At 41.3% G+C, this 24,142-nt stretch overlaps 2 protein-coding genes across 10 annotated transcripts in view; both read left to right on the forward strand.

The window, feature by feature from the left end:
* relch (RAB11 binding and LisH domain, coiled-coil and HEAT repeat containing) overlaps nt 1–8,380 on the forward strand; it is a 39,417-nt gene extending 31,037 nt beyond the window's left edge. For 5 of the 8 annotated variants that reach the window (XM_046065462.1, XM_046065498.1, XM_046065481.1 and 2 more), the window contains 6 exons: nt 2,174–2,237; nt 2,364–2,502; nt 2,636–2,752; nt 4,242–4,330; nt 4,848–4,918; nt 7,062–8,380. In XM_046065462.1, coding sequence (XP_045921418.1) covers nt 2,174–2,237; nt 2,364–2,502; nt 2,636–2,752; nt 4,242–4,330; nt 4,848–4,918; nt 7,062–7,182 — 601 coding nt within the window. In that variant the 3' untranslated portion in view covers nt 7,183–8,380. Of the gene's footprint in view, nt 1–607; nt 691–2,173; nt 2,238–2,363; nt 2,503–2,635; nt 2,753–4,241; nt 4,331–4,847; nt 4,919–7,061 lie in introns of those variants that run through there. The other 3 variants (XM_046065472.1, XM_046065504.1, XR_006827592.1) reach the window with 2 other exon arrangements.
* A 2,529-nt stretch (nt 8,381–10,909) lies between these two features.
* Nucleotides 10,910–24,142, forward strand: tnfrsf11a (tumor necrosis factor receptor superfamily, member 11a, NFKB activator). 2 transcript variants are annotated; one of them, XM_046049184.1, is made up of 10 exons: nt 10,910–11,167; nt 15,597–15,678; nt 16,483–16,608; nt 16,792–16,938; nt 17,030–17,120; nt 17,506–17,582; nt 17,817–17,924; nt 18,114–18,163; nt 18,399–19,350; nt 22,452–24,142. In XM_046049184.1, the coding sequence occupies exons 1-10, from the start codon at nt 11,093–11,095 to the stop codon at nt 22,733–22,735; spliced, it is 1,992 nt and encodes a 663-aa protein (XP_045905140.1). In that variant the 5' UTR covers nt 10,910–11,092; the 3' UTR covers nt 22,736–24,142. The 2 variants fall into 2 exon arrangements, with proteins under 2 accessions (XP_045905140.1, XP_045905148.1); XM_046049192.1 differs by lacking the exon at nt 17,817–17,924.

Raw genomic sequence — 24,142 nt, forward strand, 5'->3', positions numbered from 1 at the left:
CACACTGAAGCAAGTCTGTACCTGCCAGGAGGAAATTCAGCACAAAACAATCTCTCAAGACAGTATCTTCATTGATAAACCATTTGCTTTGTGTTAACGATTTAAATTTACAACTTCAGATTCTTCCTTTTGGTTTTTGCTCCTGTTTGGGTTTAGGCTTGGCCATGGGGTGGTTCATCAGCATTAACCATTGTCAAACACTAACCCCCTGCATGTTTGCATCATCAATCTGCAACACTAACCCACACCAGCTCTCGCCACCTCATCAGTCCTCAACACTAACCAGTCCAGATTTGTGCATGCATGCGGCAACAGCATGCTCGTCTGTAACCCCATCCCCTCCTCCTCTTCCTCCCCACCCCACTCCGTTTAAGCAGGGCCCTTCCTCCTGACCAACCCGTCAGCTAGTGGTTGTCACCCAGTCTTTCTCAGATTTATCCTCTCTCTCTGTCTCTCTGTCTCTCTCTCTCTCACTGTCTCTCTTCCATATCTTACCTTCTGTCTTCTATCTTTTTTCTTCTACATTTTTCTTTCACCTCTGTCCTCTCCTTTCCCTCCCACCCCTGCCTCTCCCTCTCTCTCACCCTGCTGTATGGTGGGTTTGCAGTTGGTTCTCCGAGGCATGAGTGAAGCATTAGTAGATCGCCGGGCGGCTCCGGCCCTTATAACTCTGTGCAGTGGGCCTGAATTGTGAGTCAATCAACACAAGAAAACCTCTCTGTAAACAGTGTCTTTTTTGGGGGGGGGGGGGGGGGGGGGGGGGGGGGCTGCGTCCTTACAGTATAAAACTGTGTCCTCCAGAAACCTGTCTCGCTGAGCTTGATTGGACGCTAATAAAACACAAGACATGTAACCCTCCACTGATCTGGATCCACACTGATTTGTGAAACATTAGTGTGGGATGAATGGGGACAACCTTCTTAGACTTCCTTTGACAGTTATTCAAAGATCAGATCTCCGACAAGTAAAAGAAAGATTTCTCGGACTGCCAGTGTTAATCCGGCCTTCATTTTTGGGATTACACAAGCTAATGAAATCAGTGGTCACACTGTTGGAATGCAGCCCTTTTCATCTCATCATTCTTTGTGTTGAAATGCTATGCTAATGATTACACACATGTCCCCAACTTTTAGATTCAACATATATTAACTTTATCTAATCTTAGCATATGTTTTTGTAACCTTTTTAAGATTTTTGGCATGATATCTTTTACGTAGAGACATAAAGAGAAACTTACTGGCCCAACTGTATCTTTTGGTCTTTCATGCTCTTGCTGACTTTGGAATGATTATCTAACATCACCCTAAGAGCACCCCATTAATCTTGCATTCTTTTCATTGATTGGTGTGAGATATTTTTATTATACATTTTGAATATATAAAGTTATAAAGCAGTTAGAAAATGGCAGACATTGATTATAGATCTGACATGTTCAGTATAGATCTGGGTCAAATATTATTTGTAAAATTTTGTTTAGTTAGGCTAGTTTCATGTTCTAGTGGAATACAGTACTAACAAGGTTTTGAAACATATATCATTTTGCATACCTTTTGATGCATCAGTTGATTTACCAGATATTAAAAAAATAACTGATCCGAATACATCATTGGCAATTAGATTGTTGCAACTGCCCAGTAAAATTTAAACTTACAGGATCAGCTAAGCAATTAGACATGTGGTGTTTTATAGAAAATCCTGACTTGAATCTGTCATTTAAAAGAGATTAAAAATGATATGTCATGCAGTTGACAGCTATTTTTTTCACAGCCACTGGTCATGTAATAATTTGGACAGAAAGCAGAAATTAAACTGCTAGTCCACTGCGTGAGCAACCACTTCAGTCAGCACTGTGGTTACTAGCATGTCATTACTGTGTAATCACTATAGTTGGATAAAACCTAGAACATGTGTTAAAGTACTCTTCTTTGTGGTTTTAGTGTAGAGGCTTGGATAAAATACATAATTTCAGTAAAATCAGTTAGTATCAATGTTTGAAAATCAGCTTTTTTCACATAAATCTGATTTGAAATTTCAAAGTATTTGAAAATAATATTTGACTCATTCTGATTCTTGCTTAGAGACATGCTAATGAAGGGATTGGAGAGTGCCTAAAATAGTTATACAGTGACTGTGAATGGTGAAATCATTGTCTTACTCCCCCTGCTGATTTTAGCTCAGTGAGGATATCCACCATCCCTGCCTTTGGTACCATCATGGAGACTGTCACGCAAAAGGAGGTGGGGAAACGAACTGCCTAACTGCACACAAGCGTAATACGCAGACAGTTCTTTTAATTAAACAAACCCTTACACTAATAATCATAAAAACATGTATAAATGTACTTTCTGCACGCGTGTGTGTAGCTGCTGGAGCGTGTAAAAATGCAGCTGGCATCATTCCTGGAAGACCCTCAGTACCAAGATCAGCACTCTTTGCACATGGAGATCATCAGGACATTTGGAAGGGTCGGACCCAATGCAGAGCCACGCTTTAGAGACGATTGTATGTAAAGGACACAAATAGATAAAAAAAATCATAATTCCAACAGACGTCGATATTTTTTTCTTCTGCTTTTGCTCTGCCTCTTACGTGCACTAACTTTCTGTCTGTATTTGTTAATTTTTTATTCCTATAGTCGTGTTGCCACACCTTCACAAGCTGGCGCAGGCTAACAACAGCCAGGCTGTGGAAAACAAGAGGATCGACATCGCCACCCAGCTGTTTGAGGCCTACAGCGCCCTCTCCTGCTGCTGTATCCTTCTATAGGTCATATATGTAATGGTCTTTGTTGGCTCGACCATGCACTGTTCAGTTTGGCTTTAACTTCTACGGGGGGACTTTTATTTATAGCCCTAATAACAGCTGCATACAGTCAGATAACGTGAAATTTCAGGCGAAAAATTTTGTATGTATTTCCAACGGATTTACTAGAAGTGAGTGTCAAGGTTGGCTTGGGTTCAGGGTTAGCTGTTGAAACAGTGAGTCAGTGGGAAGGCCGTTAGAAAAGCCGGTCAAATGCAAGCTGCACTAGTTGAATGTGCTCCTCAGTGTGCCTGTATAACAGTGTGGTATGTATCAGCGATGCCCGTGTGTGTGTGTGGGGTTCAGTGTGTACGTTGGCAGAGTCTGCCTGTCATTTGGCAGGAGGAGAAAGGGAAAATAAGCTGCCTCCATTTTGGGGCTAGAGGTAATTACAGGGTTGGTTAAGCAAAGGAAAGGATGAGAGAGGGAGAAAGAGCGTGAGAGGAGGGAAGTACTGAACATCAGCTTCGATCCTAACAGTTCCCAGGTTAGGGCTCACATTTACATTACCGCTCCTCTGTCTCTGCTGTCCATCAGTGGTTCTTTCACTGCTTACCATTTCTCACATTTTTTTTCTCTCTACGCTGTCTCTCCTCTGTCAGCCCCACCCCACCCAGGTCATACACACACACACATATATAGAGGACAGCTGGTCTGAGGTTCATTCCTGTGGATTTTTGTCAGGCTGTGATTTCACAGTGCCGTAGTGTCCAGGAGGTATAGCCCTAACCTCAGAGGCTTTACCTCCCACTGTACTTCTTTCTCTTGTAATCAGTGTGACTCTCTGAAATTGTACATTCCCATCTCTAAAAATACCGATGTGTTCACTTTGTGTCCCATATAGCTCCACTGGCTATGACAGGTGGCAGAACACGTGCAGTCCTGGACAGTGTACCATTGAGCTCAAAATTTAAGTTTTTGTCAACCTACTTTAGTGCCATTTGGTGCCAGTTAGTTAAGAATCTTTGTTTGCACAATCAAAGGAAAATATTTTCACATATATGTATATTACATATATTGACTTTTCTGATTAAAATGATCCTTAAACTCCACCCATCTGGTAATGCCTAGAAGCACTTTCCAAATAGTATTTGTAACTGCTTGGCCTTGAAAACACCAGCTTTTTCAGTTTCTGTCTGTACATGTAGTGAGAAAAGCAAGAAATTCTGGATAGAGAAGGGATTACACCACTCTGCTCTCCACTCTGAGATTAATGTACAAGAGGGTTATTACAATTATTACATAAATCAATATTTGGACTTTTTTTTTCTTTCAGGTCCTATTAGCAGTTTACCTCCGTTAAGCTACATTTAGTTAAAAATAGATATGTTTTTCTGTTAATATTTTCTCAATCAGATTATCACATTTTAAAATGACACCTGGGAACCCGGGTACTGAAAAAGTTAGCTTTTCATTCCAGTCCTTAACTTCCTGTGCAGTCATTTCTGAGGAGGTGATGATGAACCACTTCCTGCCTGGCCTCAGGTGTCTCCACGCTGACATGGAGCAACTCTCCCCAGAACACGAGGTCAGGAGACACATCCCTGCACGCAGGAGGAAGGGATTTCATTCATTTATTCAGACACTGACTCTAACGCTCACAATGCACACGTACAGTATCTCGTCTGCATACTCGCGCACTGAGGGCCAGACTGTCTCTTTCTTTCTCTGTTTATTCCCAGGGGATCTCACACAATATTGGTAAAGACAGACAGTCTGACTCTCTATCTCTTTCTCAGACACACTCATACACACACACACACACACACACACCTATTTATTTGTGTCTCAGAATCTCACGCGATCCATTTCATGCGAGCATTTTCCCAAAGTGACTAACGATCAGCTGACTCTTTTCCCCTATACACATCCATGCTGTCTGTAAAGGCTACATACCAGATTCTAAGACAGGAATTATTTTCCAAGCTGGAACTTTCTTGCGTTTAAACACACAAATTCAACCTTTATATACCACTCCAGTAGGTAAAAGCATGCTGTTTGCAAGGTGACATTTCAACTTAATCTGTCTGTCATATCCTCAACAGGTTATTCTGAACTCTATGATCAAAGAATGTGAAATCAAGGTGGAAAACAGAGGAATGGGAGACGCACAAGGGTGAGAACAAACCCAACAGTCCCATTCGCATCACTTCTTCTGAAATGATTTGCGGTGATAGTGGTTTTTATTGCATGAGAGGCAGTGTCAGCAGCCTAAAGTGGTAGTTTAGAAGAATTTGGAGGGGGGAGAATTAGTCCTACTGGGAGGAGAGGGGTCACTTAACAGTGCTGGGACTGTGCCCGTATTGTGGGTTTATGCCCCAGGGGGAGAGGAGAACATGTTAAGAGTGTTGGAACCACACTCATTATGTGGGTATATGAGAGCAGAGAAATGAGAGTTATTTTGGTAAAGCTAAGAGAGCTGGGACACCAGCCATACTGTGGGTGTCTTTTTTTTTTTTAAAGGATGTTTCTCCCATCTTGTTGACATGTGTTCGGGACTCATTAAAAAGTAAAGTGTGTTTATATGTATGTAAGAAGTGTGTATACGTCTGTTCTTTCTGTGCACATATGCTCAGTTTGGGGTGTGTTCCCCTCCAAAAGCCTCAGTTAAAGTCTGAGGTTAAAATCTCTGTGTTTGTGCCGAGAGATTTTTTGTTCCTCTTTCATTTTGGTCCATCGAGTCTTTCTTTGACTTCTGTTACTATAATTGATAACTTGGATCTTGATGTATTTACTTTCTGGTATGAAATATTCTGGAAACTATATTTTCATATTTTGTTGTGGTCCCAGCTTAGTGGGCATCCTGTCAGAAAGACTTTTTGAATCACATACATTGGTGCAATTCATTGTAGATATGTATCCTTGAGGTCTGATGTTAAAGATGTGGTATTATTATTTTTGGCTTTTTCCCTCTCTTTTATTGAGTTATTTATCTTTTTTGTGCATGTACTAGGTTTGCAAAGTGAAAAAGCCACAGAAAACACTGCAAACAGCTCGTTTGTTGTCCAGCCTTTACTTCCCTTTCTTGTGACGTCACAATGAAAATACGTGTCATAATGCTCGCTGAGCGGCTAGTCCGACACGCCCTCAAAAACACCGGTGGAAAACACTCTGCAGCACACCTCTCCTCTCCCTTCCAAACGTTAGCTACTCTCCAAGCAGTCAATGGACATAAAGTTGTTACTGTGATGTAGAGACGGAGCTCAGTTAAAACTTTATGGATGAAAGATACTTTTGTTACCGATTAATAACTCACCACTCTGAAACTCTTGCTTCAGTCCAAATTGTCAACCTGGTCGGCAACATGTAGCCTACAGCTGAATCAAAGCTGTTTACCGTCTTTTCGCTGACCCGCCTTTCTCTGCTTCTGATTGGCTAGTAGTCCTTAACTAGGAACTGCGAGTGTGCAACTCCCAGCAAAGATCATTTAGAGAGAAGATGTATCACTCCATAGCTAAAACGAAGCCTTTAACACACAGGGTGAAAAGAGGAGCTGCAGCAATGTGCAGTATGACAAAAAAAATGGTGTTTTTTGAAAATTAAACCATGTAAACCTGTTCTGGTACAACCCCTAAATAAGATTTTGAACCTGAAAATGAGCATAATACCACCTCTTTAAAGACTCCATATTGTGCCATATTAATTTCTCATGCGAAATTATTATGCGCTTTTTTACATAAATACTTTATGTACACGTAAAGTGATACACAGAACCGTAACTTAAAACTGTTCGCAGAAAAGTTGAGGCCTTTATGCCACAACCCATGAGGCACTTTGAAACCGGTTGTTCAGTTGTCCTTATCTAGAAGCCACATGGTGATTTTCACCAGTCAACTGAGTCTGAGCTCCTTACATTCATTGACTTTAGTCCGGTGCTGGTGTTAAGATGTGATGTTTGTCCTTCTGTTAAGCAATGCAGCAGCTTGGCAGAGTGTTGTAACTGCTCCGCTGTATCAGTCTGAATGTCAGCTAACTCAAAAAGAGGAACTTGTGGAGCCGTTAGACTGTAAAGATCAGGAGTGGCTGTATTGGCAAACAGCATTTCCACTCTAACGAAGTAGAGTAAATGCTGACACAAGCTCGTCAAAAGATAGTGGAGGATTGTGGAGGTTTCTTTCTGTACTGCTGTGCTTTTGTTTGTGCCCGTCTGTCAGTCGATATATGTTGATAAAGCAGAGCTTAACCTTGTTGCTTCATCGCAGCTAAAATTCAACCTTTTATCCTCTTATTCTCATTTTTATTTTATTTTTTTCCCATAGCTCCATGTCCATCGCCTCCAGTTTGGTGGGTGAGGATGCCAAGACCAAGTTCCTGAGCAAGATGGGTCAGCTAACCACCTCTGGCGCTATGCTGGCCAACGTCTTCCAGAGAAAGAAGTGATCACAACACTGACTGACTGATCAAGCCCTGCGACTAACTGACCTTCCCTGCTGGGAGCATTTCATTTTACTGGAAAAGGCATTGGTTCAGCCTAAAACAGAAGCAATCCAAGATTATTGTTTATTCAATTTCAAGAGATTAAGATTTGCTGAAAGTTGAGGTGATTTCAAATCTCCAGTGCAGCAGGACACCGTGTTCTTTAAAGGTGAACAGCAATGTTTTTTAAAGTGAAAACTGAGGGTTTCCCCTCTGCCCATATTTCCCCTCCTTAAACCTTAATCATGACGAAAGGGTTGTCGAGGACTAGGGATTTGGTTTTGTGAGTCAATCTTGTTAACATTGTCATTTCAGAGAGAGGATGAAATGGAACAGTATTGAAATTCACTCGAAAGCGATAACAAGGGACTTGCTTCCTGGACGTTGCTGGACTCGAAAGTATCACAGAATTTCAATTTCAATTTCAGTGCAGTTCTACTTGTATCAGAAGAGCTTCTCTCGTCTCTAGGAAGCAAAACTCTGAGCACGGCCTGCTGGATTTTATTTTGAATTTTTAAACGCCATTTTGGAGTTGTCCATTCACTTTGCATTTGTCATTGAGTAATTGTGCTGAAAGACAACAAAATGGATCCAAGTCTGTTAAGAATGCCTTGTGCAGTGTATATCTGTACAACTCGCCTACTTGAAGCTATGAAATAGTCTTGCCTTTATTACTTCAAAGTCTGTCTCTGGTTTTTGTTTTGATAGCTTCTATTTTATAACTTATTTATGTCTTAATGAAGAAAAAACATACCTTATTCCAACTTCCAAAGATATTTGCACTTCACTTTACTATTTTGTTTGTTTATTAGATATATATATATGTTTTAATTGAGAGTATTACACATGGTGAACATTATCACTACTGTTTATGATTATTTTTTTGTTCATCTGTTTTGGCAATGTGTAGTTGAAGAGAACACTGATCATAATTATTCCCTCTGTCCGTTGCATCTAGTCTCTCTGTGTTGCAGTGTCTCTGATAATTGTACTGCTTTTTTTTTTTCTAAAGTGGGTATTTGGTTCTTTTTTTGTTGTTGTTCTTTTTCAATATGCTCTAAGAGAAACAGTAAATAACTGTATCATACACTGAACCGAAGAGGATGGTACTCATTATGTATATTTGAAATTGGTGTCATGGTGTAATAAAAGATGGAGATGAGTTGTGTTCTTAAATGTACTTCTGGAGGCCTCACTGGATGTCCGCATGGTTTTCTTTCCCGCATTTTGAATATTGCTCAAAGTGTCGACAGGTGTTGGTGGCTGTAAAACAAAGTCATTTCACTGACAAACACACACTCCTACTGTCCCTGCCCCTCACATTCAACGCTTTGATGTAGTCCATTGTCTGGTTAGTACAACAAACCAAAGTCCATCTTAAGGGGCATTCCTAACAGCTTACCCCAAATAAATGCTAAGAAGTAAAAGCTGCAATCCGCCGTCAAGATTACACTATCTCTTGGCGCTTTAGAAAAATGTGGTTAACTTTGCCCTAAATCCTCGTAAGAAGACTTTTCATCTCAGTCAAAGAAGTGTGCACCTCTCCTCATAGTACTTTAACAGGGCCATTAAAGCACAAGTAATCGCTATCAGAGTTTGTCACTTCTGATTGACCTGTAGTGGAATCCAATGCATTTATTAGGGTTGAAAATATAAATGGCTCACGTAGGCCCTTAGAGCTGCTCTCATTTAGTGGTTGAACCTTGTAATACAGAAAAGCATTTGCATATATAGGCTAATATTCCACCATCATCACTGATAACCCACCAGGTGGACAAATAATTGATATAGAGCCGGGGTGTGTTCTCCCATCCCTGTGTGGGTGTGCCTGTGTATCTCCGTGCATATCTGGGGATAGGTGTGTCTAGAGACAGATGCCTGTTATGTGATTTGCTTTCATAGTGAATAGTTTTGTTTGTGTGTCAAAACAACAATTCTGCTTGCTAAGACCCTTGCTTGGCTTTTTAGCACGGATGTGTGTGTGTCAGCATGCAAATAAGTGTAACTGCATTGCATGCCCATCTGAGTCTGAGAGTGTTGTGAAAATTTGCCTGCCGTTTTTGTTTGTGTAGTAATGGCGTCAGCAGGCTACACTAAGTCACATTTGACGACTTTGGTGACTCACTGATCACATCTGTTTCCAAAGCAAGCGGGAGCAGCACAGGTCCAACCCTAAAACCACCGGAACATGGTGGCTAAGCCTTAATGTTATTAGTCCACTGTGTTCTGTGTGTATGTGAGGGCCGTGTGCGTACTTTTCAGTGTGTTTAAGGGAAACGGTGCCGAACCCTTGAAGCTTCCTCCAAAATCATGGTACCAAAACAGGCTGTGGCCGCTTTCTTCCACGGAATGATTGTGTGTTACATTAATGGGAACCATTCAGCAGCTTATGGTGTGTGTGTGTGCATTCTTGTGTATATGAGCTGTCTGGAATAGGCCTACTTCATGTTTTAAATTATTGCTAAGCAACACAACCCACTCGGCTGCACAGTCTTGTGCCCTGGCCTGGCCCAGGTCATTTAAAGTGGGGTGCTTGTAAACCAGCGGGATGTCTGCCTGCAGTGGATCTACATTTTTACACATCAAAACAGATCAGTTTTGTTGTTAGGGGTGGACTCCGGTGTGAATGTTTGGGGCGCGTTTAGAGTCAAGCTGAGGTTTCTGATTGCTTAAAGAGTCCGATCTGGTCCTTAATTGCTACTGTGCAAGCTGCAGAGGCCCCACCGCAAGACAGCTTCTCTCAGCATGTTTTTACGGGAAGAGGAGTAAAGGGAGGACAGAGCTCATTACCTCCACTGGCTCAGCTTAAAACCCCCATTGTTCACTTCTCCTCTCCTTTCTTGTGTCAATCAGCTCTTTGTTTTGTCCATTCAGAGTCAACACATGCACTTCAATATTTGCATAACTGTCACCTTGAACAGAACACATTCTCCACCCTCTTAAACCTTCCCACTCATGACTTGCCAAGGTAGGCTGGGTGTACTCTGCCATGCAAATTCAAAGGGAAATGCACCCACTTTTTTTCTCCCCATCTGTCATGGAAGCAGAAAACATTTTATTTCCTGGAGTCAATTATTATACTGTTAAATAAATGACATTTGTAGACCATAGAAATGGTCATGGCTGTTCCAGGATCCGGGCTCCAGGAACTATGCTTGGGGCTGTCCACTCAATGACATGATGAATGGTAAATACAGAAGTTGAGAAGTCAAAGTGTGACCACATGCTTTGCCTCCCATGGATGGTGTCATAGCTGAATTCATGTGAAGTCATAACTCAACTTGATTGTGCAATCACATGTTAAAGGTCCAATAAATTGTACGGGATGTGGGACAGCAGATTGTTATGACAGAAACATGTAGTGACATTTGTAATTCCAATGTATAAAGGTTCATGTTACCATGATAATCTTAGATCATTGACAGCAGACACACTTAGCCTACTCATTGTCTCATCCACATTCATTTATTCAGAGAGAGGAAGAGAGGAGGAGAGATCAGTGCAAAGAACCAGAAGGGGGGTGAACTTTTTTCTTTTTAGCCTATATTACAACGTGGAGTTGTTCCCTCCCTTCCTCCCTCCCTCAGACAGTCAGTCAGTCAGTTTTAACAAGCTGTTGCATGCAGCCCTCTCCACACACAACGCGTGGGTGAAAGCAGAAGGAAGATGAGAGGAGGAGAAGAGAGGTGGGACCTGCAGCTGCCTAACCTGGAAAGAAGGCGCAAGAATGCCCTGTGAGACGGTGTGGAGGACCCGCCACATACACGCACACAGGAAGAAGTGACGAGACTCGGATATTGGTGCTAAGCGTCATCTTCTTGGCTGAGAAGAAGAAGAAGTTCACGTCAGAAGTAGTCTTCATTAAGCAGCAGAGATGAGATTGAACTTTTCTACAAGTTGGATAGTCCGAGGCTGGATGACGTGTGTCCTCGTGACCTTTTACGCACAGGTAAAACACACATTGGTATTAAAAAGAAGGTTAAAATGCCCCAGATAACAATATGACGGCGTCTATTAAATAGTCAAAATAGTCGATAATTACTTACTTATATGTTTTGTGTGCTGTGCACGACTTTTTTTAGGGGCCTTCAAGTTTTAGTCGACTGAGTGACGATGCAAAATACTGAGAATCACGATGGTTTATTTTTCTTGTGTAGATGGACAAGGAGATATGTAACAGTAAACCAGAATACGTGTCAACACATCACATGGTTTGTATGAACTGGTCAGAGAGAGATGGGAAAGGGAGGGGGTTGCATTTTTACGCCCGGACACTAACTGGAAACAGTTATGTTTGGGTCGAGTCCACCTCCCCTGTTCTGACCGCAAAAACGCCGCTGGCAACTAGATGCTCTTCTCCCCTCACCATGCATTCTCTCCCGGTCCAGAGGGGGACCGGCGCGAGCCAAATGGCTCATCAGGAACCTCGTTAGGTTTGCCAGATGAGACGTTTCCAAAGTGAGGAGCAGGGAGCAACAAGGGGATACACTAAAACTAAAAATGGTTTTATTCCCTAGAGATTAGGACTGCAACGTTGTATTGTTTCACTGTCACCATAAGGCTATAGAGGCTATAGAACACATCATACATAGCATCACTTTTTTGTGATGCTTTTTTTTAAATCAGTGCCATACCTCAAACACATAAAAACATAATGTCTCAGCTGATCTAATTTGTGGGGGGAAAAAGTGAATGGCCTGACATGCTGTTGTCCATGTTGTTGTTTAGTCCAAGCAGCTAACTCTGTCCAGGTGGAGTAGTTTATAAGATGTGGTTGTAGTGGTGGGACTGCTGGGCACCAGTGATCTATCACTGCCTGTTTGCCCGCATTACCGTAAGCAAGCATCGTTAAGACTTTGACTGGAACAGACGCTCTTTCTTACCCTGTTTTTCTTCTCTGCTGCCTGCAAGAGACGATGCTCAGGGAGGGTACTGAAACTTGTCCATGTTGAGCTCCAGAGAGGTGATGGCACAGAAGAAAGATGTTTTTCACAGACTGTCGAATGCAAGTCACATTTGTTCAAGTAACAAGAGTGAGCAAATACAGATGCAGTGCCTGGAAAACGTGTCAGTGTGTGGAAGAAATATTTTTCATCTGCGTTTTAAGGTGACACTGCAAACCTTTGGCATTGGTTTGTTCTCACCATGGTCTTGCCATTACTGACTCACAGTATCCCCAAAGAATTCCCCCTCATTCTCCTGGTTTTCAACCACTTCATCCAATCCAATCCAAAATTCATTTCAAACTGTCTGTGTGACATTGAGCAATACAAGATTACTTCAAGATGTTGAGAGCTTAAAAGTCAATATATCATGAATAAAGTGAGCTTTGAGGGATTCATTTACTTGCCTACCCGCATGGCTCCTGTACATTTTATTAGTCAGGTTCTCCAGCCATTCATGCGTTGACCAACTTCATTCAACCGTCCATCAGCAATCTCTCACTTCACCCCTTTCCCTACATCTAATATTGGAACTACAACCCTTCTTCACTTAAATCATTTTCTTCATCATGTGTTTTTTTCTCACCTCCTGGAACTCCATCCATCCTTCCACCCATTCACGCTCCCACTGTCACATGAGTAATCAGTGTTGTGTCTTCCTCGGTTTGAGCAATAACAGTACTTTGCCTCAGGCCTGCAGATCCAAACTTGATTTAACTATGCAAACAACAGAGACATTTAATTGATAGATAAAGCATGCAGCCTTCTATGACAATAGAGCTTTTTGTGGAGAAAGGAGAACGAATTGCCGTTTTTAAGACCTAACATAGTATGTCTCTAACACATTAAGCTATGTCTAGTTAAATTAGATTATAGTTGTTTGGGGATTTGTTTCCCAACTTTTCTGCTGTATCTGTTCTTCTGGTAATTGAGTTGAGTTTCTATAGTTTCTCTTTTTTTGTTCACAGATTGTTGGCCATCGCTGTACATGCTGATTTTCTAGCTCTTCTTTTGCATTAAGCCACTTTTCTGCTGCAATTGTAATATATGTCAAAATATGTAAGTGCACCAGAGAAGTTTTCAAAGGAAAAACCCACAGTGCCTATCTCTTGATATTCAGATTTTATTGACCGGGTAGCAAGAACATCACAACCAGTTTTTGAGATAAGACAAAATGGAATGTGGCAAACAAACACAAACTGTTTGATTATTACTTGAGTAATAATCCACCGTGTCTTTTAGATGGTAATGTGGTTGACATTTTTAAAGTACCCATCAAGAGTATGAGATTGTGAAACCAGTGAATATCCTTATTTGTGCAGGTGGCACTTCAAAGGATTTGTTTTTATGGCTTTAAAATAATTCATCACAGGTGCAAACATTGTACAAAGATTCAATTGTTGTGCATTACGCATTTACAGCACCTTATCATGGATTGCTGAAATCCCTGGAGGCCCAAAAGTCGTGTTTGCTTCTCTTGGCTCTGTGCCGAAGGCTGTTGTGGCCGTTATGCAAATTTTCTGGTACTCTGACAGCGAACTGGAATGCACTCCTGCTTGGTTTGATAGGATCACACAACAGGTTAAGGGTTTACAAGATAAACAAAACAGCTAGGAGAAGATAACAAAAAAGGTCAGTAACTGAATATCACTGGAGCAACAGCGCACTTAATGCCCCTTTTCTTTCTTTTTTCTATTCAGTGCAGCTCACTCTATCTATCCATTTTACTATTTCCCCTTTTCCCTCTCCTGTCTCTTTCTTTTTGCAATTTCTGTTAGACTCACAGATAAGTGTATATTTGAATACATACAGCAGATAAAGTTAGTTTTGAGGTTGGAAATTCTATCTTAACCGTTATGATAACCTATAATCATATAGGGTGGATCATCTCTTTTCCTCTTACATATATATTTAGTGAGTCAAAACATATTGCCTCGCATTACTGAGACCCAGTGTTTAGTTGTGGCGGTCACACAAATACAATTCCCAGCATTCTTTTGGCTTCCGGTGCACTCTAGCCCAGTTGTGCAGATTGGCCACCACTGGCTTTACAGATGTGTCTCCACATCTGTCTTCATCTGTCTTTATCTATCTAAGACAAACCATTCGCATGGGAATCTTTCCTACTCCTGTCACTTCTGTCTGTTTCAGCACATGGTCCTCATTAGTGCTGCGGTCCGAGCTATAAGTGCTGTGCATCATTATCCCTCTGGTTAGATTATAAAACAAAGGCCGGCTGATGTGTGAGAAGCTGAAAGGAGGTAATTAAACGCCTGCCAGTGTTGCGCTGTCGTAGCCTGAGGCTGGACTGACAGACCCTGAGAGTTAAACGTGGAGGTGTGAGAAAGAGAGGGGAAGAAACAGCAAGGGAAAGGGGAGGAGAGGGTATGAAAGAATTCAGTGGTTCCTCCAGAATTGTATTGCTGTTAGATAAAACTACAAGGTTGACATCTCTTTGACAAAGTGATCCTCTGAATTTAGTGGCAGGGCAAACTTAAGCCTTTAAATGATGAAATAATTACCAAATAATATTTCCTACAATGCAAGACCAGCATTTCTTTACTGTACGTATGAATGACTAAATTAGTGCATCAATTCATGGGAAAATGGAGCTTTATGAAGGGCTGAATGAGAAAAAATAAAGAGGTTAGTCTGAGGTCAGAGTGCAGTCCTATAGGTTGTATTTTTCTACATTTATATGTAGACATTGCGGCTTTGGCATCATTTCTGTCATAACAGCCAGATTCTCTAATTCAGCAATGTGGCAAAGAGTTCACCAGCTCCTCATATAGAGGGTGGCTGCAGGGTGTGTACTGTGTGTGTATGTGTGTGTGTGAGCCTATATGGTTTAGCTTTGCGGTTTAAAACATGCACATATGTTTAACAGCTGCCTCAAGGTTTGTTTGTTTTTTTGTATCTCACTTTTTAAACTCACCAATTACTTAATAGGTAGGTTGAATAGATCATCCTGCCAAAAACATGTTAGTGTGGCAGCTAGTGGACATTAGGAGATTTTCTGCAGCCAAGTGTTTATTAATTTCAAACCAAATTGCATTGGATGCCACTTGATTCTCCTTATGTAACTGGGTAATATTGGGGTTTGATTTGCTTTAGAGGGTGCACAGTGCTGTGGTCAGGTGCTTCTGAGAGTGAGGAAATAATTCCTTGGCATGTCTTGGAAATGTTTTAACCATCCTCTTCCTGTCATTACTCACCGCCATCTCAAAATATCATGTGTGGAAATGAAAGATGAACTGAAGAAGGAAACGGATTGCCGTAGAAAAGCGTGGCATTCATTGAGGGAGATTATAATGCAAGATTTAAGTTTTTGATCAAACAAATACAAAATATAATAGTTATCATGTAAATCGTAACATATTTTCTTTATATAAACTTTATGCAAAATAACTATTTTTATGTCTTATTATTTTTTAGAATGCGATCTCCAAATCTCTCCAGTGTGATGAAAAGCAGTACTTAAGTAAAAGCTCCAGGTGCTGCAATAAGTGTGGGCCAGGTAATAACACACACACACACCCAGCTTACATCGGGCGAATGGCGGGGTACACCCTGGACAGGTCACCAGTCCATTGCAGGGCCACACATAGACAAACAACCACTCACACTCACAATCACACCTAATGACAATTTTTTAGAGACACCAATTAACTTAGCCTACATGTCTTTGGACGGTGGAAGGAAGCCGGAGAGACCCCACGCAGACATGGGGAGAACATGCAAACCCCACATAGAAAGGCCTGGGCAACAGGGGCCTAATTGAAACCTGAATTCTAAAACCAAATCTTAGACCCTCAAAGAGCTATCTCTACCTGTGGGGACCTCAATTTTGAGTCCCCATCGATTATTGTGCACCGGGATATAAAAACATGAAACACACACAAAGAGCGCTCCAAGTATAAAACAAGCAAGTAGTGTAATATTACTCATATATTGCACATCTGGTTTACTCAGTGGAAGCATCATAAAATAAAAATAGATTTCCATTCACAAATATCCTAAATCAAAAGAGGAAGGATGTTTATAAATGGAACATTTTGGCTTAAAATAGCTGAGACGTGCACATTACGCCCGGACGTTTTCACAACCACATACATACACACACAATTTATGATTAACTTTGATCCACTAGAGGAACCAACTTCTTTAAAAGAGCAAAATGGCTCTAATTTTGTCAATTTCCTTCGTCTTTTGTGCCATTAGGTTTTGAGTGGTTAATGTGATTATATACGGGTTTTTAAATCCATCTGTCTTCCTCACTCACTCTGTCTCTCACACTCTTCCACTTTTTTTTGTTAATTAGGCTTCCGTGTGTTTACTGAGTGCACTGGTTCCGTCCAGACTAAATGTGTCAAATGTAGTAGTGGTGAATACCAGCCCGGATGGACTGAAAAAACGCGCTGTTTACAGCAGAAGTTCTGTGACGAAGGTCAGTACCTGCGGTTTGAACAAAGATTTTCAAAATCTTGAAACACCATAAGGTTTTGCTATTTATGCCTCATCAAGACAAATGTCTAGAATGTTTAGTGATTATTGTTTCCAGATATTTTGTCAACCCATTTACTTGCATTGGAGAACAAAATAGCACAAAAATGCTGCCTTTGGCCTCCAGTTAAGGGTTTTATGAAGATGCCTGAAAACCTTGAGGCAGAAGAGTCGTGCCGCTGCCTATCCGGCCTCCAATGCCATCCCATCAACTGTGAGTGGTGTGAGCAGATACCCCCCTGCAGAGCTGGAGAAGGACTCGAGGTAGACCCTGGTGAGACACACTAACACAAAATGCATTGCATTCATATCAAACAATTACAGCGGAGTTTCACTTATATTACAATGTCTGATGTTAATTCCAGAGTCTCCTTATGGAAGGATGATCTGTGTTGCGTGTAAGAAAGGCTACTTCTCTGATGAAAATACTCACAATCAATGCAAACCATGGACTAAGTAAGTGTATATATTCACATGCATGCACACAGTTTTTAGCCTGGAATCTTTTAATGTTGTGAAGGGAAAATGCTTTTGGGTAGCTGTCCACTGCCTCAGTACTAACCAGCTGTCATGAGTAATTCTCACACCGCTTCCCCTGGAACCCCAGACCAGACACCAGCCTCCACTGCCGGCCGGATCCGTAATTATGATGATGATGGAAAGAGGGAGAGAGAGAGAGAAATTAGTTTTTCTCTCCATCTGTTCCTCTCTCCGTCACTGCAGATCCAACTCTAAAGCTAGAGCTTGGCTGTTGAAATGTAGAGGGAAAGAAAGAAGGAAAAACATGTCCACTTGTACAAATATTCCTCTTCACTCCATGTTTTTTCATCCTCTCGTCTAGTTGTAAGGCTGAGGGCCGGAGTGAAACGCAACCAGGCAGTGCAAAGGCTGACGCAGTATGTGGACAACCTTTCTCTGGTAAGACATAGACACATTTGCCACAAACACCACAAATGCCAATTTAATGTATTTTTAACAAGTAATCACAATAAAGATTCACTTACTTAGAGCAAATGTGGCAGATGAAGTTTAAATGTCATATGAATGTTGGAAAAAGACGAAGAAAAACTGATTTATTGTGTCTCTGGCAGACATTTATGAATGACAGTGGATGTAGTGTAGAAAAGCAAGCTCTGAGCTTCTTTCTTGCAGGTGCAGGACCCTCCTGGGTCATAGTTTCAGTGCTGTCAGTTATCACTGTTCTGTGTCTCCTCATTCTGCTCCTCTTCTGCTACAAGGACAAACTGAAATTACTCTCTGGTAGGTCACCATCATATTTCTTCTCTAGCTAGATGTTTCATTATTGTTCTTTACTTGAGTTTTTGACTGATTTCAAGGTGTCGTAGACATTGGTTCACAACAGACATTTAAATTTGACTTTCTGGGCATAGAATCTTTTTAGCACATCTTCACTCGTGTTAAGATACAATATGTTGTTTCTTTTCCTAGTAAATCTGCGATCCTGTGTCCAGAATCTGAAGAGGACTAGGATACAACAGGTAAAGTGGAAAATAATTAAAAAAGCAATAAATACACAGAAACCAACATTAGTGCAAGTCATCCCATCTATGTATTAGATTAAAATATCTGATTAAATGAAAGGGTAAGGAACAAACACAGCACTTAATGTCTATTATACATGCTGTAGGGTGTCGGAAATCACACATTTCTTATTTTTCATTCAGAAAATACCATCTATTTACAGTGCTTCTTTCTTTGTTTCTGTTGTTCTAGGAGACCTTGGCCCCTCTGTACCACAGTGGAGCAGGAGGAGGAATAGGAGGAGGCCCTGGAGGCTCCAAATGTACACCATGTGAGCTGACCAAACTCTACCCACCCCCCCGCAGCCCCACTGATGAGCCTCTATGCACCTTCCCCACCTCTGTCTCCGATGTCAAGATCTCACTGCCCTTCACAGGGGAAATGAAAGAGGAAGAAGGGACCAAAGGCAAGACAGTGATGGAGGATCAGAGTGAAGGGTCTGGAGAACCTGAGGAGGTGTCAGAAGAAGAGGAGGTTGTGAGTGTGCTTCCTCTTTTGGCAGGTTCTTGCGTGTGTGTCATTCCCATCCATGAGCCACTGGAAGTAGGTGAGAATGAGGACTGTAGCCAGGCTGTCAGCCCCGGGACTCCAGGAACCTGCTCATGTGGAGGGCTTGATGGAGATGAGAGTGGGAAAGAGGAGAAAAGTGAGAGTGTAAGGGCAGACAATGGAGAAAAGGGTGACGGAAACCAAGAAAAGATGGTTTTGTCCAAGAGTGAGACAAGTGTTGCGGCTCTTGACTCTCTTTCTCCTCCTTTCTTCCACACCTCCTCTGTAATCACTCCCTCCGGTCCAATTCCTGAACTCTGCCTGCCGTTGTCTCAGGCTCATGTGAGGCCGGAGTTCAAACCTGACCTGACTGACAGATCACTGGTAAAACAAAAGGACTTATACAGATTGGCAAGCACAGACTCCACCTTAACAGAGAAAAACCCCACGGTGACCTCGGTCAGCCCCTTGATGACATCCTCATCTGTTGGAGATCTCTACCTGGACAAGCCCCCTGAGTCCTCGAGCCCGGAGCAAGGCCTGGGACTTTCCTGGAGGGATAGTAGGGGAAACAAGCTCTCTTCTGTGGAGTCGGAACTGGAGTGCTCACCTGAGAGCCTCCATAGTCAGCTGGCTGAGCCAACTCTTACCTCAGGTAGGTGAAAAGTGTGAAACTTCATAAATTTCAGCTCATCTGTGTGGAAGCCTGTTTCTGCCAGAAAAAATAAAAACGTAGATGAAATAATAGGGATGACAAAAATAAGAATACTAATAAGACAAAATGATCAGATAATGATTTACAATTATGAAATGGGAGGTCAAAATTATGAGATACAAAGTCAAAATTACAAGTTAGTAAATCAAAATTCTGACTTTTTAAGCCAAAACTATGAGATAATATATATAAAACTAGTAAGTCATACTTTTAATTTAATATATACACTTAATATATAGATTTGACTTAATAGTTATTATCATAATGTGTATCTAACTTAGAGTTATCGGAATTGTGAATTATGACATACTTCAGATTATTCTCCCACTTAAAAAGAAAATGTCTAATGTGGAAAGGCAATCTCTTAAATGGAAAGTCAATATCATAATTGTGATTTCGTAGTATTGCCATATGTCCATTTTTTTACCATGACAGAAATGGGCTTCCATACATCTGTGTGTTGATTCCCAGAAACTCAAGCTTTTTTTAGCCCTCTGCAATACAAAGGTGCAATGGAGCTGGATAATTCCTGGATATTTTTGCTAAGACCACACAACAGTGTCAATGAAAGCCAAATGCACAGTGTGTGTGTGTGATGGGGATAATGGCTCATTACAAAGGCTGTGGGACCACAGTAGTGTTTGTCAGGTGGGTTCTGTGTTCTTTGTTTGTGTAGGCAGTCACCACTGTATTGCCACAGGGTCATTCCTATACATGATTTGATACAGTACATAGCAGTGTCCCCCCGTCCGCAGAATAGGTGGGACTAGCCGCCAAGAATAACAGCACAGAATGAAATATATGTTGGTTAAATGGAAAGTTTTGCTGTCACATGGTTGAACTTCTATTGTTCTCACAGAGACCTTTGCACACTGCCAAAGAGAAAAATCTCCGGGAAACACTGAGTGGTTATGGTTAGTTATAAAAGAAGTATTATCAGAACAGTCTGATCCGGACAGTGGTTAGCTCAAACTGGGGTATTATTAGGTGAACATACCGAACACAACTTATAACAGAGGATTGGTTTCAGCATAAGAATAAGAAGTTCGTGTGATTGTTTCCAAGAAATATGTTTTATTAAAGCCCGTACTGATAGTACCGTACTGACCTCAAATTTTGGAGGACCACACAGGGAGCAGGAATAAGATATGTGAGTGTTTGATGAGCTAGTGAACCACCAGAACCACACTCTAACATACAGTGTGTGAGAGTGTGTGTGTTTGTGTGTGTGTGTGTGTGTGCGCGCGCGCGCGTGTGCGTGTGCGTGTGTTAGAACTATGCCATCTACAAAGCTCCTGTTTACCCAGAGTTCCGTAGGGTTGCGCAAAGTGACCACAGCTTTAATTGAAGCAAGATGTGCGCAGCTTGAGTAATACTTTTATATCCCTGCCCACCCAACAAAAACACACACACATACAGTACACACACACATATACAGCACATATACACACAAACTTGTGAAGGCTTTTTTTTTTACTTTCACAGATGACTGGGTGCTTTAATTACATGCTTGCTGGCCTGAAATGAACACCATTTCCCATCATGCAGCAATGGCAGGTCATTAAATGGACTTCCCGCACATGCTATTTAAAAGTCAAGCATGGGTCAGAGGTTTCACCTGTCCACCTGAAATATTTTTTTAGCCTCAAGTCTCACATAGTTCACACATAAAACCTGCCCAGAATACAACATCAGTCTTATCTGTTGGCCGCTGAACTGCTCCAGTGGAACAGTTCGTTCAAGGGCACCTCAACAGTAGTAATCACCCAGATATATTTTACTGGTCGAGGAATTAAACTGGCAGCTGTCCAGGTAAAATGAGCAAGATTCTGCAGAGAACTACAATTGTGGTTTTCCCTGAGAGAGGTTCTACAAAAGTTCAACTTTAGTCTTTGGTTTAAAGCCCCTGTCAGTAGACTACTGATTGTTGTTGGGCATCCAGAAAAATCAGCTTGGTATTAAGAAAGGATAAACAGAAGAAGCAAAGCAGATTCCGTAGAGCTTTGTTTTCAAAGTTGTGGTGAAATGACATATTTTCAAGCTAGACCTCTCAGACTGGTATTCCGGGAAAAGCTCTCAGATGGGGAACACAGAGACACACTTTTGGTGTGTGTGTGTGATTGCGTTTGTCTGTCTTTGCAACTTTATAGGGCTATGTGTGCTTTTCATTGTGTGTGTGTGTGCGTGCATGCGTGTGTGTGTGCGTGTGTGTAAAAGTGTCTGCTAGAGCCTGTTTGCTCACATTCATTGTGATTATGTGTGTGCGTGTGCACATATGTGTGAATACATGAGGCATGAGCTGTTAGTCACGGCGAATAGGCTTGTTCTGTCGGCTGGGAAGTCAGACAGGAGGCTGGATAAAATAGGAACTGGGGGCTTAATGTGGTGAAAGATGGCTTACAAAACAAAAACACAGTTTATTTCCTAATTCACCTGGCTGGCTGAAACCCATATATGAACTCTACATGAACATTAGCAGATCAGGACAAGTTTCTACATGCTAGATTTATAAGGAGAAGCTGAGGTAAACCATGGAAGGTTCCCTTTTGGAGAAACATGCTACTGGAAGGTTAGAAAGAGTTGAACAGCACTTTTTTCTTTCTTTTTTGCATTTATTCAGCCATGCCTGTAAAACCCTAAACCCTTGACAAATAGCTTATTTTCAGAGATCTCAAGGTTCTCACGCTAAAAAGTGCTGGACTCTGAAACAAATAAGGCAGAAAGGATATGATATGGCGGTCTATGTAGCTGTGGCCTATCTGTGGTCATCCTGCATGGTCATTACACCCACTGTCCATTTGTCATCTGAGGTTAGCCAAGATATTCCCTTATTCACTTACATCATGAATAGGGGAAGCCTGCCTCTGGGTAGGGGGGTGGGAGGTATTATACTCCATCTTAATACAAAAAAAAATGGACATACCAGGCAAATATTATCCATAAATAGTGTCCCGTTTCTCACTCTTTTGCTTGCGTCTTTATGTGTTTTTTTACTTCTCACAATCTCCTCTTTTTCTCCCTCACACATTTTTTCCATTCAGGTCAGGTGTCTGGGAACAACAACACCACCTTCATCTCCAGCGGTCAGGTGATGAACTTCAGCGGTGATGTCATCGTCGTCTATGTCAGCCAGACGTCTCTCGGCAGCGAGGAGACGGGGCAGGACCATGCCTTTGGGAGCCCTGTCCAGGAGGAGGCCAATGAGACGGCCCCGTTCTTCCAGAGCAGCCTGAGGTCACAAGGGGACTCTGTCTCCTACAGCACCCTGCAAGACGAAACACTGCCAGTCCAGGAAGCGATGGAGGAGCGGCCACTTGGAAAATGAAAAGGGATCAGTGGCTCTTTATTTGTCAGTGCAGTGATCATCTCCGCAATCATCAGTTATCACAAAAATGAACTCCTATCATTTCTGGTGGTAACCTTACATATCATACACAGCTCCAAATGAAATTACAAAATGAACTGAAAAAAAACACCATCTGTCATTTGTCTATCACACCAGCTCTCCATTCATGAACAAGGAAAGGGAGGCCTTTACTTAAAGGCAGGTGATTGAGAGAGCAACATTTAGAGATGTGAAGCTATCAATCTATGCCTATATAATTTGTTTGGAATGTAATCTTCTGTATCCTGTCCCATTTCACACATTAGTTAGTATGAATTTTGCCTCAGGCATCTCTAAAGTGCCTTTTTTCATTGTACAGTGGAAAGCTGCAGGCTTTTTCAGATGGAAACTCCCTCCATTCCAGACAGTGATGGGGAACTTTGTTGGGAATTTGATGTGGAACTAAAATCCAGACTGGAAGAACGTCATGTTTTTTATTGTTGTGTGGAAATTGCAGCTGGGTTTTGATACAAAGAAGTCACTACATTTTTCATTTGCCACCTTCCATCACAGAATGGCCCAGGTTAAAATTTGAATACTCCTAGCTTTAAATTTGGATGATTTGAAGAGTTTCCTTACATAACAAAATATCCACCATGTGGAAATAATTGTGTTTGCTCTCACTAAATCATGCCACGAAAGTACTAATATTGTTTGGTGTGATGTTTGGAACAAAATTCAATCTATTGGCTACATCTGGCAGGGTAGAATTTAAGTTCGTGAAAAAAACAATAAAAACCTTTAAATGAATTTAAAGCATTTCACAGAGTGAATTTTCAGGGTTTAACAGAAGCTTTTTTGCAGTAAAGAGACACATCCAGTTTTGGTACGACTTTTTTTATTCTCTTCTCATTGCACCACAAGTGCAGTTTGCGTCTAAGAAAAGAAAATGCTGTGCATTTGATAAGCTATTTTATTACTGGTCTGTTTTGTTTCATTATGTTTTAATGTGCAAGCCTAAATGAAGAAAGTAAAATGTCAGCCTGTTTCTATTTAGTTTTAATTAATTTTACAAAGTCAATTGTTTATGTATTATTTCAGATGATGCATATGAGATCAATGTTTATGTATATTTCAAAAGAAGCTTGATGCATTTTTGAAACAAGAATGAATATTCTGTTTGTGCTTTCTTGCGTTTGATCTGAGGTGTGGATGTGCCATTAACAGCCGGCAAAATGCACACTACAGAAGTTAAAAGGGACAGTTACAACCTCACCTTATGTATGCCGCCTTAAAATAATTATGTACATATCAATCAAAGCTATTGCAATGAATGACAAAGAATATTTTGATTGGAATTAAATATGTTTTGCATCTAATCCTTTCAGGGATGGCTGCTATCCTGCA

This window comes from Micropterus dolomieu, linkage group LG01 (assembly GCF_021292245.1).
Source record: "Micropterus dolomieu isolate WLL.071019.BEF.003 ecotype Adirondacks linkage group LG01, ASM2129224v1, whole genome shotgun sequence".
Taxonomy (NCBI): Eukaryota; Metazoa; Chordata; class Actinopteri; order Centrarchiformes; family Centrarchidae; genus Micropterus; species Micropterus dolomieu.